At 44.2% G+C, this 15,996-nt stretch overlaps 1 protein-coding gene across 5 annotated transcripts in view; it reads right to left on the bottom strand.

Annotated features, from left to right (window-relative positions):
- The window catches only part of LOC146789716 (tetratricopeptide repeat protein 21B-like), a 514,157-nt gene that overhangs the window by 184,216 nt on the left and 313,945 nt on the right, over positions 1-15,996 (bottom strand). For all 5 annotated transcript variants that reach the window (XR_014970145.1, XM_085632051.1, XM_085632050.1 and 2 more), the window contains one exon: positions 14,165-14,315. Coding sequence is in view for 4 of the 5 variants with exons in the window: in XM_085632051.1 (XP_085488177.1) it covers positions 14,165-14,315 (151 nt within the window). In the remaining variant the exon portion in view is untranslated. The remainder of the gene's footprint in view (positions 1-14,164; positions 14,316-15,996) is intronic.

Below are 15,996 nucleotides of genomic sequence, written 5' to 3'. Positions count from 1 at the left end.
TGTATTCCCACCCAAAGGACTGCACTCTGAATGACAGCACAATCTGCTACTTCAACCCCAACGACTTTGCCTTGCTCCAAGAAGGATTAAGGAGCAAACTCCATGCAAGCTACAGGTTAACAGACCCCACCTGCATCACCTCCACCCAGAGTCCCATCCTGGAGTGTGTCCAGTGGATTTTTTTGGCCAGGTGAATTGTGGGAACTGTAGTCCATACATCCCAATGACCATTTAGGAGATTCCAGACCCGTGGATTTGTGTTTTGGACACAAGAGGAACTTCAGGGGGAAGTTTGAGAAGTTTGGAGCAACTTTTGGCCAAAGCTTCATAAGGCGACTACCTTCAACCGGGACCCAGCATAGATTTCAGGTTCGTCCCGCTGTAAACTCTGGAGCTCTAGACTTCCAGGATTTGAACGGGGCCTCACGGAGAAGCAATCCGACGATGTTGCATCTAAATCGGCCTGCTGGAGGGGACCACTCGACGTCAAGAGGAAATCCTACAGAAGTTTAAGTCCGAAGGTGACATTTTGACCAAGGCTTCCCGCTTAGCTCATCAAGGTTGGCCTCAAACTTTGACTTTGTCCCGATCAAGCACGATCAGATGTACCAAAGTGGCACTATATGTTTTTAAGCACTAGAAAGTGTTTATTCTTTAAAAATTCATATCTCCAGTTCTCTACATAGTATTTTTTTAGTTTTGGTGTCTATTTGTTCCTAAAAATATAATCTATCATTATATATTGGAGTTGGATTTTTATTGTGTGTTGAGTATTACTTATTTCATGTATTGGTGTTTTTAAATGCTTTGCACACCTATCTCCTAAGTTATGCCTACCTGCTCATTGCCAGCTACCAAGGGCATCATTTATTGAAAGCTTGACTGACCCTTTTATTGTGTTTGTGGTCTTATTACTGGTGGTAAGTCACTACTTATCAATTATTAACTACTAATAATCCACTTTCCAACAATGGCCCATTTAAATGAGGGAATGCTTTTGCCTTTGGCCTCGCTCCATGCTACATACAGAGGCAGGGCAGGCCCTAAATTGGACTGACCAAGACAGTGACCTAAGCAGAAAGTAAATTTGGAGTTTGTTGTGGGGGCGTGGATCGTTGTGGTGTGATGCAGTGGCGTAACGAAACTTGAGGGGGCCCCCCTGCAAAGTACATGGAGGGGCCCCCTTCGGACTCAATCAGGAGCGATCATGCCAGGGTACTGTGCTGAGAGCCCCACCTGGAACTTGCCCCCCACCCCTCACCGTGAGGGCTTCAGGGGCATATGTTACGTCACTGCTGGACATGAAACACAACTGTATTTATCGAGTCCTGGTTTCAGGGGTTTATTTGCGGAGATGGCAATTATTTTATCTCTTATCCTCCAGCCTAGGATCCTTTTTCTTTTATCCGAATGAACCATTAATCGTTTTTGCATACTTGTAGGTCTTCTTTCAATCAAATGCTTCTAGACAATTCCTCTATCACTCTTGCTTATTTCTCCTCTAATAGCATTGCCACCTTCACTTGCTCCATTATCCCTGAGTGTGTGGCCAATGGTGTCAACTTCCCATTCAATAAGATGACGGTGCTGGCCATAACATCTTAGTTGAAGAAGGTTTAACTATTATAACCTTTATTTTCTGGCATTCATCATGCTATTCTTTTTTTCATAGATACTCTTGCGTTTCCCTTCTCCAGCTACCGATTGTCCCAAATGTATGTTGAACGTTCTTATCATTTGTTTTATGGAGAAAGAGTCATCGGGCCCCATCTTCTTTATTTTTCTGTTCTACTTGGGCCCGCCACGCACACAATACTCCAAAAATGACTGAACATTTTGTCACGAAGCCTCACCCTCTCGGTGCTTGTATGTGTACAATACCTCCAGAGAATTCACTGAAGACACACATTACTCCCCAGCGCATTATTATACTGTGGGTAAGACCCACAATGGGCCTTGAGCGAAAGGACCAACCCCACAGCCTTCTTGTGTTCTCCATCTTAAACACTTAACTTCCACCTATCATTTCAAATGGCTCTACATTGCTATTTATCAGTGTGAGCATTGCTAGTGAGCCCAACATCAAAGTTAAAACTACTTGCTTTCTGTATATTTACCAGCGTCCCAAATAACCCCCAACTAGTGTCAGAGCCTCCATATGCCCGCTAGCATCTCAAAAAAATCCAGCTCCAGTTTATGTGTCAGTATTATCACAATCCCATGGGACATCTCCTGCATCATCTAGAGGCAACGCTTAGTACTGGCCATGGTATCAGTGCCAAAATATAGTGGTGTTCCCATAGTCAGCTCCAGCAACCCATAAATTACCTATGGTCTGAGAAAATATCTCCAGTACTTTCAGCATTAGTGGCTGCACATGCCAAGAGATAACTGCCAGATTACACCTACCCCGTCCCAAAATAAATCCAGTGGCCATATCAGAGTTTTTCATTGGACTAACGCACACATACACAGAATACGAGGATTCCAAAAGCTAAGAACAGCGTTCAGGAAGTTGTTTATTTTTACTAAGGGAGGTAGGAGAGTGGGGACCAAGTGGTGTATCTCGTTGAAAGAAGCAAGTCTGTATTTGCTGTCAATGCGTTCCTCCCTCACACTGCCAGAATGGAGCTTCCCAGAGCTCCATTTTGTACTCACGGCGCATGGTCAGTGCCTCCAGCAATGCAACGCAATCAGCTCCTGAGCTCTGGAGTTTAATCTGCAGGTCGCCCGTGCGAATCTCAGCAAGATACACTTAGCCTTTCATTCTTCCAAGATCGATAAAATGAATATCGATTTCGGTTAGGCAATAATAATTGTGTATAGAAACCCTACACCACACCGTCCACCTGGAACATAGGACCTAGCGAGGAATTGGAATTGTCAATGTGGATGGGAAAGAAAAAAGAAAATAGGGAAAAGGGTCATGAACTTTGTTCGGTTCTTGAAAAATAGAGCGTTTTAGGGAAAGCGCAATGTAACCATCACATCTGGCTTCTGCGCTGAGAGTACCAAATCTCCTTTAGTACCGAAAAAATAATAATCACTAACTTCTCTTAGTATGCTGAACCCCGTTCTAAAAAAAACAATCGGAGAATGCACAGTTTCTGAAAACACGCACCTACAAGATAGAGAGGGCGAGGAAATGCTTATTGCTTGGGGAAGTCAAGAGGGGGTAATGCAGACGATGGCAGAAGGTGTGAGAAAATGGGAGGAGGGCAGGGGGTAGATGGGGTGCTAGCAATTAAGATGAGGTACATTAAGGTCTGATTACAAAGTCTTTAACAGGATCTGATTGAGACCAAGTGGGATGGGCAAGCTGCTGTTTGTATGACATTAAGTCAGGCAGTGCCCTGCTGCGCTCCTCAGAATATATGGCGCCACGAACCTGGGTCCTGCTTGCCCATGCACAAGGCCGGCCCTGGACAGAGGAGGCGCAAAGAAGGTGGTCAGAGGTTGCACTTTGTGCTACCTAAGAAGCAGTGCACAGTCAATAAGTCGCCTGAGGGTGCACTTTGTAGGGAAGCACCGGCATCCTACAGTCCCCTAATCATTCTCCAAAAGGAGGGTGTATTCATGCACTGCACTCGTCTGCAGAGGACTCCATGATCCATCTCAAAACCAGACCAGGTCTGCTCTCCATGAGGAACGGAGCCACTGCCAGAACAGGAACAAACTTGGCGGTTAGCACCTATGCTAGGAAGAGTGCAAATCTGTTTCCTATAAACAGATGCATGCTCAGACGCTACACAGGGTGGATCCGGCACACAACATTTCAACATGCCTAATTACTGTGCTGTGTATATTAACTGTTGATTAATACATGTGTATCCGATCCGGCTTACAATGATATTTCATGCATCTACAGGGATACTTTAAGGCTCATATTTAGAACTGGCTCTTTTCTTTAACAGCCAACATTTATGTAATTTCATATTTTCAAAGGCGCGCAGGGAATTGTTCATTTAAAGTTTGTGTTATTCTTAAGACAGGTTTCCATTTCATGGGCTGTCAGTAATAGTACGGTACATAAGCAATGTTAACAGGGAAGTTCCACCCAACGCATTTTTTGGCTTTGAAAGGAACTCAAAAAAAAAAAAAAAGAAAAGAAATCACAAAATAATCCAGTCTTAATTTCTTTTCCTAGGGCACTACTCCCCATCTTTAAAAACGTAAAGATAATAATACACTGCTGCCAATGAAACGAAATATTGGGGGTGTCAGGAATGGAGGTTTTGCTAAAGGAAAAATATTTCCCATTGAAGAAAAAATAAATACAAAAAGTTAGAACGTGTAATTTCACTTGAACACAACCCACACCATGTCTGCATGTGAACATTATTTCACGTGTGAGTAGCCTGGAGTTCATAAAATAATTTAAAAACCTAATAATGGGAGACAGTGACTGCAGCTATTACACATTGGGAATCCTGGAGTCCTTAGTGAATAAAAAAAACCTGGAAGTGTATGTATACGTAGACCTCAGTGTAAAGGAGTACATTTACAACTGCTTTTGATATATTTGTTATGTAGAAGGAAGAACTGTCAATGCGTAAAGCCATGGTTTATGCTCCTGCTAATGAGTTTCTTTTCTGGCATTTTCCGAATTTAGGCTTAGTGTTAATGTAGTGACATATTGAGAGCTGGTGGTTTTAACCTGCTCTGGATTCAATCCTGGATACAAGTGCAACAGCAAGAGTCAGATATTCTTCAGCTATGAATGTAGTAAACAACATGATAACAATTATAGTCTTATAGCTCTGTGGAGAGCACAACTGTACAGAATGTTCATACCCATTCTCTTAAGCCACACATGGTTCTGTCTCTAAATAGGTATTCTCATTTCTAAAAAAATAAAAAAAAAAATGCTTTAAACTGAGGTTAATGCATGAACATGTATTATTTGTCTAACAGATTGTGTCCAAATCTTTCTTGACTTACTCCTTGGAAAGGCATGAAGAGAAACTGAAAGGGTCATCTCAGCAGAAGAGGATCTTAAGGTGACACCTGGTAAAGTATTAAGATCCTCCCACTAAGGGTGAACTTAAGAGGTTGACTAACGTAAAATATAAAATTATTGGAGTTTAGTGGCAGGGCATAATTTGCTATGATAAAAAACTACATCATAAAGTTTTGGCAATCAATAGAAAAGATTTAGAATGTCTCGTCTGAGATAGTTATTCATGTTCTTTTTGTGGTTAGGCACTTCACCACATCCATTTATGCTCAACATTAGGAGAGGTTCTCTTCTCGTTTTGGAGACTGGGAGGTGGATCCTATTTTTGGCAGAGCCTCATAAATAACTTTGAGATCTCCTTGGCTAGAAGGTTCTCAGCATAAATTCAACAAAGAGGATTAGTCAGAGTAAGGATCTTTGTTCAATCTCTGCCTGTTATCAAGTCTACTGAAGATTATCCAGAACACTTTCTCATCTATGTGTTTTTTCTTTTTACTGAGACTTTAACTTGGTCCTTACAATTTTGTTGTATGGTTGATGCATTCTGATCCTCCAGTAGCCTTGACCTATGAAGGCTGTGCTCTTTTTGGGCACCACTACTACATTGAAATACCATACTCACACAGCATTACATGCATGTCACAAATCAACATATGTTGATTTGGCCCTTGGGTCACTTCTGGGGTCGTGTGTTCAAGCCATGCAGGTCCAGTCTTCCCTCTGGCATCTCAGGCAGCGAGGCGGTCCTTCTGATTCCTTACAGGACCAGGAGTATTCTTAGGGGAGGTCTGTGGGATCCACACTGATGCTCTGTGCCAAACTGTCGGTGGAGGACAAACCTTTGTCTACACCCTCAACCCATTCTGGTCAATTCCTCTAACCCCACTGCGTTTGGTGCCAGCCTGACTAGTGAGACAAAGCAGCAGCAGGCCTGGGTGGGAGGTTCAACTGCCAGTGACAAGTTAGACATTCTTTGAAGCCTAGGAATCGGCTGGGCACAGCGCCCAGGCCATACCGTCAAGGGAGGAGTCCCTATCCCTGCTCCCAGGGACTTTTGTCCACTGTCTCGAAGCAATACACATTTCACCACTGAGGAGTCATCAGTGCTCAGATGACAGGTGGACACTGGTTGGAAAGCCTTTTGACTTAGGAAGGAAAATGACAATATCCTAATTGTGTCAGTTCTAAAATAATAATATAAATTCCAACTTCACCATTAAGTTCGATTTTAAATTCCTCTTAAAATGAGTCCTTGAGCCATTTTTTTTTTAGCTACGCCCAAACTGAAATTAGCACTTGTAAGGAAATGCCTCTTTTCGTATAGTCACCCTCAAGTTTTTCAACGTATGCTGCTGGTTTTTCGACTCTGAGAATGCACTGGGGCCTGCTAACCAGAGCTCAGAGCCAGTGCCCTGACCGTAAAGAGTATATTGAATTGGCTATATGGAATTGGAAATGGCCTGTAAGTCCCTAGTAAATGGTACTCTGGTAGTCAGAGCATGTAAGGTTGAGGGGTTCCCATAGGGCTTGCAGCACTGATTGTGCCACCCTGGAAATCCCTCAAGTAAAGCCAATCCCCCAGTCTGCCACTGAAGACTGGTAAAGCAGTCCTGCATGGCAAGCCCGACTTTTGCCATTTGAAGCAATTGCAAAGTCACCACTTACCCTGGACCAGTGTGCAAGTCACCTCTGTGGCAGGCCTACCGAGCACTAAAGGCAGGGCGCAGCATATGACACAGGACGGACATGGACTTTACATGTCCTGTTAGTAAAACACACAAAACCCTCGTTTTACTGGGAAAAGACTTGGTCGTCCAATTGGCAAGTACAGGATTACATGCTGACCCGTAAGCTATGCTAACTCCTCAATGGTGCGACCAAAGTGAGCACACCAAGGTATCAAACAACTTGTTACATTAATCCCAACTTGTAGCTAAGGTCGAAATTAATGTTACTTGTTGCTGTGTGCAGCTTTAGCAAAGCTGCCACTTTGTTGCCATTTAAATAGCCTATGCCTTCCTGAGCACATGGAGCCTGCTCGATGAGACAGCTTTCTACACTCCTGTGACAACAACTCTCAGGAAGGAGAACAATGAGGGATTGCAGGCCAGGGAGGTATCCCCTCCCTCCTGCAGGAAGCCACTTACGTGTTAGCCCCAAAAGGCAGGCTTCAGAGGTGAAGCCAGCTTCGAAGAACTGATATAGGAAACCAGAGAGAGGGCTGCCCCATTGTTGAGGTAAACAGGCTGGCAACAGGAGCAGAGAGGGGAAACCAGTTGCAAAACCAGTTTCCCGAGGGACTTGTAACGCTGAGGTAACCACACCCCGTGGGTGGGCTACTGAGGTCTCTACGACCATAGAGGGGTCTAGCCATCTTGGGAGGGGACAGAATGGTTCATCTTGGGATAGCCAGATGCCACACTCCACAGGAATTGGCCACTAGGTGGGACAGAGCCCGACAACCCATTGGCTACCAACTGAATCCTGCCCCAAGGGCACTTTGAGCATAAAGAGGGCACCCCTGGAACCTACACCTCAGATCTCAACAGACTTGGAAGAGGACCGAAGAAGGACTGTCGTGCTGCATGAGGGGCATGAGAAGAGAGGCTGCAGAGGCGAAAATTGCACCTGCGGCACCTGGTGACTAGAGAAGAGAGGGACTGTGCCTGCCGTGTCCTGCTCAGGGAGAAGCCGCTCCAGAGCCCAGTCAAACCAAGAAAACCCAAAGGGCCAGCTGACTGAGACGTCGATCCAGCAACCTGGACCCCCTCATCACCTTCATGTACGAGGAATCCCTGAGGGAAGACACCCATTGATCATGGCGCATCCACAGAATACTGAGAGCATCTTCAGAATCCTTCATCCTTTGCATCAGGCGCACTCCATAGGAAGCAAACACAATGCAGATAAAGAACCTGGAACTGTTGAAAGTTTGAAAATCAATCAAATGATCAATGGAATGCTGAACAATGCAAGCATTCACCCCCAGTCACAAAGATCTGGGTTTAATCCATATTTATTTTGCTCACCACGCCACCCCAGTTTGGACCCAGCCATATGCAAATCAGTCTTGACCCTGCTCCAACAGGAACAGTCCAGCCTGAACTGCCAAGCCAGGCCCTCCCTGGACTGGACACAAGCATCCTGGCACCAGTTTTGGGGCATCACCCCTAATCAGCCAGGCTAGCTTTAATCCAGAGGCGCAGTGAGCATGGGACCCACGTCTGGGCATACCCTTCCCACTTAGAGCGACAAAAGCAAATGAAACAGCAATGGCTGGGTTCAAACGGGAATGGCACGGGGAGCAAAAGAACGATGGATTTAGGCCCTGATCTCTACTAGAGTGAATGTATGACATTGTTCTGCATTCTGTCCATCAACTGTTGTTTTTGCATTTGTCACCCCGAGTGGGACGCGTAAGCTCAGACGTAAGTCCTGTGCTCTCCATGCCACTGGAAACAAGCTATCCTGGCTGAAGAGGGGTGCAACCCCGAAACCGGTCCTAGGATGCTTGTTTCCAGTCCAGGGAGGACCTGGCCTGGCAGTTCAGGCTGGACTGTTCCCATTGGGTGCAGGGTCAAGACTGATTTGCATATTGCTGGGTTCAAACTGGAATTGCCTGAGGAGCAAAAAAAAAACTATGGATTTAGACCCAGATCTCTGTACTGGGGTGAATGTATGACATTGTTCTGCATTCTGTGCATCAATTGTTCTTTTTACTGTTGAAGGACTGCTTCATCTGGGAAGGTAACTGCTCTTGAGGATCCTGGACGGTCCTCCTGACTAGCGCCCTGATGGTGTTGGTCACCCTAAGTACTTCTAACTGACCTCACTGGCACTTACCTGATTGTTTAATTTGTTGACTTTGCTGAAGGCTGGATTGCGGTTGAGTGAAATTGCTTTAATGTGTTATTGCTTGTAAAATCTGTATCTCTGGAACCCTCCGGTGAATCATTTTTATTCTAGTGTCTACATTGCTAAAAAATATAGTCTATTTTTATAAATTGGTGTTTGGTTTTATATGTAAGTTTCTTCAGCAATTGTTTTTACGCTGTTTAAATGCTTAACACGTATTCCTCTGTCTAAGTGTTGCTGCTCAGTACCACAAATACCCAGGATTGAGCTGAGGGTTTGACAGATGAAAACCAAGTGTCCTAAAAGGTTTGGTAAGTGTATTACATGGTGAGGTTACACTACCACACCATGTAATACACACAATGTCCTCACAGCACTTAATAAATGTATTCGTGTAAACCAGGGTTTACCTATGAGAGAGACAACCTTGCCACTGTGAAAAAACACTTTGTATGCTTTTCATTATCAAGACACGTAAAAATAAAATTAATACATGTCCTGCTTTTTAAATACTATGCACCCTGCACCATTGTCATTAAGGACATACCTTGGGGGGCACATAGTTCCATGATCAACAAACCAACAGAAAGCAAAAATCTGGGGAGCCCATGCTGGAAGGGAAAATAACCAATAAAGAGAATTGCTCCTTCCTACAGTGCTTTTTAGGTCTTGCCTGATCCAGCGCATGCGCTGGTCTGGCCGAGACATTTTATGTTTCAAAGTGCTGTCTGTGGCCTAAAGCTTGAGTGCATGTGAGCGTGCATGCGCGCAGCCGCCATGTATCTTACCTCTGCAGTGCTTGATCGGTCCTCGATCACTTTCACTGTCACGGGCCGCGTGGCAGTGTCATTTTCACAGCAGCTCGGCCAATGCTCGTTTTATTTTCTATCATGCTCAAAGTAAAGTTTGCTGTTTTAAGAGGTTCTAGCACAGTGCGGGTGCTTTACTTTAGTCTGAATGCGGCCTTAATTTCCATGAGAATAATTTCTAATAAAAGCTAAGTATTGCCTATCTGCTGTCGGGGGGGTATTTTTGGGGGCAATCATTAACATGGACTGGCCGGGCCCTGCTGGCCCCCCCTGTGGCTAGGGCCTTGAAGGGCCAGGGAAGTGACAAGGAGTAGAAATTGCAGAAATCAAATCACATAGCAAGAGCCCTCTTTACTCTCTGTCCCTTCCTCTACGATGATATTCCCGAAGACCAGGTGTGGCAAGGGCACTGCCAGCGGAGCAGTCAGCGAGCCGTTCGCTGCCTTGGCGTTCTGTACAAAAGGGTTCAGCGCCCAGCGGTTGTGTAACACGGCACCTCCCGAGACTGATAGTCATTCGCTCGGCTCGCTAGGGTGTGGTTTGAAAAAACGCATTTTCCAATGTCAATCTTCAATACATTTTCACTTTCGATTATTTTAGATAATCGAAACAAGGCATGGGCTATTTTACAAAACTGGAAAACTCCGTGAAGAATTGTTCATTCAGTGGGTTACTGTTTAAGCCAACAAATATGGTTTAACTCTAGGCATAGGGTCGATGCCGATAGAGAACAAATTAATTCATCACAGCAATTAACAAAAGCAGCGGAGCGGACGGTTGCCAGAGAGTAAGCTTTACGGCATGACAGAATGACTCGGATGGCAGGTTGTAGCATTCATTTCCCTGAGTTCTACGGCACGTCATTTTTCACGTGTCTTATTGTTTAGACAAATAAATGTCATATGAAGTAAGCTTATTTACCTTGTAATTTTAGACAGCAGGTTTCATAGGTTAGAAAATCTGTGCAAACCACAGTACATTTACATAATCTTTTTGGAATCAAACACTTTATTATTATAGGTCACTTCTTGTGCTTCACTTTACAATGCACATTATAAGAAGGCAAAATGAAAGAAAATGCAAAATGGATAACATTTCCTTAAAGTGTGCAGAATGCACCTGCACAATCACGTTGTAGTAACTTGGTGGAGTTGATTTAGAAAAGGAAAAAATGTCTTCGCAATGCCCCAGGGGTTCTTACTATTATATTAATGCAAAATCTGTTAATAAAACGATGCTCGCCATAGCACAGGTTCTCAAGGTCCGATACCTGCCCGTGGCCGAGGCTGCGTCATATCAAAGAGAGCCACCTCTGCACTGCTGGCCATCCTCACCGATGAGGGATGCTTTGTTGTCACTCTTTCAATGCGCCTCGGTTGTCCTCCCCATTCAGCAGTTTGACCCTTTTCTGACCTCTTGCCCCCTGACAAACACTTTCTAATGAAGCCCTGCAGCCAGAAGCATTGGATACCCCACCTATGGACATCGCTCATAATTCAGGCCTGCCACAGAAGCACCAGCACTCAACCAGCACAAAGGAAGGTTAACATGCTCTCCTGAGGGGCTAGGGCCACTGAAAGAGATGCCCTGGCTTTTAATTACAAAGGAATGGCGCCAAAATCTCCATAAAGATGTTGGCCTGGCATTCTTTGTTTTTTGTTGCAGTTTTATATAGCGCAAACTCGACCCGAATGTATCGGAGCGCTTTATATGAGCACCATTTACATTACACAAGAATACATTCATTTTTTGATAGGCACGGGGCGATGAAGTAATTTGCCCAGGATCACAGGATGTTGAGCCAAGACTGAACCTGGTTTCCAATCTCCAAAGTCGGGAGATGTGGCGATTGGAAATAGTATCTGCCCTTTTGTTTCTTTAGTTCAGAATTTGTTCTCTTTCTTGCAGATAGGCTGTAAACTGAAATCTTCTGTGAACGGAACATTATTTGTGTTTACATTTCTCATAAAAGCTACTCTTCGGCTGCACAGGCTGCTTTGGTTCCACCTGGCACCATCTTGACAACATCTATATTTGTTTTAGAATGTTTATCGAAGCTGGAAGTCAGCATCAAATGTCATCTAAAACTGTGTAGGCAAAATGTAAAATCTGAGAATCATTGAATAAATGCCCGGTGGAGATCATGTGCTATTTCTTACTACTGCTTAACAATCTGTATATAATGCAGACCTTGTTTTGTAAGAGGGCAATTTAATGTCTCTTACTACTGGAATATATTAATTTGCTGTGATTAAAATTATTTCTAACTGTTAACACGTTGGGTGAAGCAACCCATAGGCAGAAGAAGGTATGCAATAGTCGACTTTTGGAACTAGGAGACCTGGGCTCTTGAGTTAACAGGTACAGAAGGCCTGAAAATTAATTCTACTAGTGAGCCTGCAGCACTTATTGTGCCATCTACTGAAGTAGCCCCTCAAACCTGTTTCTATCTTGCCATTACAGCCTGTGTTCGCAGTTTTGAACTGCCATTTCGACCTGGCAAAATAAAGCTTTTGTCAGGCCTAAGGCTCCCTTTTAAATACATTTAAGTTCTCTCTAGTGTAGGCCCTAAACAGCCCATAGGACAGACAGAGTGTGTTGCATTAAAAAAGGTGGACATGCACTTTTAAGTTTTCACATGCTCTGGTAGTGAAAAACACCTACATTCGTATTTTATTACTGTGAGGGCAACCTCTCCCATAGAATAATATTTGGTTACCCCATTACATTTAAAAAGTGATAGCGTTTGCATGGGAGTAGGTGGGCAAGTCATGTTTGGTGTCTGAGCAATTGTAATTTAAAACCCTCTTTAATGGGAAAGTCATATTTTAAGTCACAATTCTGAAAATGCCACTTTTATTAAGTTGCCATTTTCTGGTACTAACAATTTGGTACCTGCAGCCTGTTCCTGGGTCACAGGACTAGGTGTAGTTGGCCTGTATGTATTCCCCCCAGTTAGCGTCACAATAGAGAGTCTGTGTTTTGGCAGGATGGGCCATTCTGGCTTAATGGGGGGGGGGGGGAGCGGAGCTGTCACCCTACCCCACTTGCATTGCAAAAGCAGTGGGCCAGCTTACACACAATTGACTTCACATTAGCTTACTGTGCCACCAGAAAGACTTGGACTATGGCAACCAGGAAGGAAGTTCCCGACACCTCTGCAGGGAGAAACACCAGTAACTTATCCCATTTCAAAGTGGGCACCATGTATAACAAGCATTGACATAGCCAATAGGTCTCACCTTTGGGACCTTATAAGTGATTAGTTATCCAGCACAATATCCTTGGTGCAACAACATCAAGTGTTGCATGGCTAAACACTTATAAGGTCCCAAAGGCGAGACCTATTGGCTATGCCAATGCTTGTTTTTTTTTTTAGGTCATTTGGGGGAAATCCTTCCCTGCCTGGGTACTCATGAGAAGGATAATTGGAGTCCATCAGCATATTCTTTGAAGACCTTATTCACAAACACTTTGGCCTCCTGTTCTTTGATGGCCATCAGGTGCATCAATAATCAGAACAGAGAGCCTGATTTAGATACAGAGGCGTAACGAAACTTGAGGGGGCCCCCTGCAGGGTACGTGGAGGGGCCCCCTCCAGACTAAATCTGGAGCTCTCTAGCCGAAGTGCGGTGCTGAGGGGGCCCCCTGGAGGTTGTGGCCCCCCGCACTGCGGGGCTGCAGGGGCCTGAGTCACGCCCCTGTTTAGATATCGGCAGACGGGTTACTCCATCACAACAGGGATGGATATCCCGTCCGTTGAATCCCATAATATCCCATCGGATTTCGATTTTGGCCGACAAGATATCCGTCCCCATTGTCAACGATTGACCCATCCGCAAATATCTAAATCAGGCCCAGAGTCTAAACACCATAAACACGTTTCCAAGTATTTTTTTGTGGCACCTATGACAGGGGGTGAATCACAAGATCTTAGGGTGAGGTATTAGAACTAAATGTGACAAGCACTAGAATTATCCATCAGATAAGACTATTATGACTGAGTGATATTCCAGTAAAGTGAAGGGCAAGTTGGAAGATTCTTGCAAATATTGATTGGCTGAGTATTTCATAGCTCCATCATAACAACTACACAAGCCAGGCCAAATGCAAAGGTTCTGTATTTGAATGGTTTCCCATCCAAAGTAATTTTATGCACTGTACACATTTCAAATGCATTCAGCACAGTTGCATAAAATGTGTCGCTACAGCATAAGTAAATGTAGAGTCTCAGCTCATGGTGCGAAGTATTTTGCTTTGCAGTTTCCACAAAATAAAACCTTCTAAAAGAGAATTTTAGTTTTAGACAATCTGTTTCTTACACTTTATACGCTGCCAAATTCAAATTCACAAATGAAATTTCAGGCCGACACAGGAATTAGGGGACATCAATACTACCCCATCTTGTTCATGATGTCACAAAAAATTACATTTTTCAGTTAATTTCTTAAAGGATTTTTAATTTAAACATAGGTTATTACATTTCTGTCACCAATTGCAAATATAATTTTACGTTTCAATGAGATTATCTGAAGAAATTTACCAGCAGCAAAGGCCTTTGCAGTAGTTAAATCCTGGCTCCATCGGAATTCGGGACGCTTTGGCTAATGCCAAGTCAAAAAAGGTTGGGGCTTCGTCAAGTTTTCCACTTCTTCTCAGCAGATCAATTAGCTTGCTCAGCACTATGAAGTTGTCTATAAAAACAATATATTAGATTACAGCACAGACGCTAAGGTCAGATAGCACACTACAAAAAACTTGACCATTCAGAAGCAACATAGGACATCATATGATCACTGTGCACACTTGTAAATGAGAGAGTTATCCTTAAGAAAGGTAGTACACATTCTGGTTAAGAATCTGATCTGTTTTCATAGCAATAACATTTATTAGGAAAGTGGATTCCATCAGCACCGATTTAAATGACTCAATAAGCATTTAAATGAGGAAAACATCTCATAAAAATATGCTCAGTTCCTGGCAATCTCCCAGCCAGCTGTTAACGGTCAGCTTTCTCCTTCATTATCACAAAATTGTTTCTTCTGAATTACACAAGCTTTTGTTATCCCTCTCAGCATCACACCTATCACATTTGTGGTGTCAGCGAGGATTATCATGTTTTCCTTTACTTGCTTTAGACAACTCTCATTCAAGATTGATTTAGTGAAATTGTAACATTGTAGCTACCTGCAATTTGAGCGCTTGCTTATGTATGACTGTAGGAAGGTAGGATCTTTCTGCATTGTTACCCCCACTTCTTGCATTGTGTTGCTATATTTTTCTGATTAGTCTGACTGGGATCCTGCTAATCAGGACCCCAATCTCTGTGCTTCTTCCCTAGACATGGTGAGTACTTAGGTACACCCCAGATTGCCTGCTTATGTACCCTTGTAAGTCCCTAGCATATGGTACTTAGGTACCCAGGTCATAAGTACACCAGGAGTCCCCCATGGGCTGAAGCATGTATTATGCCAGCCATGGGAGACCACTCACATTGTGACTACTGGCCTGCCATTGCAGCTTGTCTAAGCTGGTGCTAGCACCACTTACGACCAATATAAGATTCCTTATATCTGAGGTCACTGCACTTAAAACCTAGAAGTCACCCCTACGGCAGGCCTTTCAATCCTGAAGGCAGAGTGCTCGCTTATAAGTGTGAGGGTGCCGCTGCATGAGCAGGACACTGCTACAATCCACAGAGTCCATTCTCCCGGGTTGTAAGTGCATCAGCCATTACGATTTATAGAGTGACCATGCGTCATTACATGATGGCTAACTCTAAACTAGCTGTAACCCTGTTGTGTTTGTTATCAAACATTATGGAATCATACACAAACACATGATTTCATGGACTGTAAAGCTCCTCCGGGAAGCTTTGAGTGCTCCCGGTACCCGATTCTGCTCTCCTACTGAGCCAAGCTCGAGTAGGGGAAGGCAGGACAATACGTTTCCTGTCATGGGAAGGTGTGACTACCTCCCAGACAGGACTTACTGTATTGGGACAGCGTAGGGGCGCTTGCCAGCACCACTAGACTGCGTTGAAGAGCACATTTGGTGCCCTTCTTGCATACTCCTGTTGAAACCAGTTCAGGGAGCCATTGGCTCCTGCTCTGGCGTGACACTGGACAAAGGACATGGAAGTATCCTCCCCATTGCCTAGCTCCTCCTGTGGGAGGGTCCCCTGAATCATCCCAACCCTTTCCTTAGGGAACTTAAGGGCTTACCTGTGGATAGTTCCTTAGATTTGTTGTGGGACAAGATTCAGATCCGCAACCACTTCATCTTCAACCGTCTGGGCACTTTGGACTTCGCTTTGGGAACTGAGACTGCTCCTGGGAAGACTCCTACTGCCCCTGGTCTCGTCATCCAGCCAGT

Source organism: Triturus cristatus, chromosome 10 (genome assembly GCF_964204655.1).
Source record: "Triturus cristatus chromosome 10, aTriCri1.1, whole genome shotgun sequence".
Lineage (NCBI taxonomy): Eukaryota > Metazoa > Chordata > Amphibia > Caudata > Salamandridae > Triturus > Triturus cristatus.
Note: the sequence above shows the minus strand (reverse complement) of the source record. Positions and strands in the feature narration are given on the sequence as shown.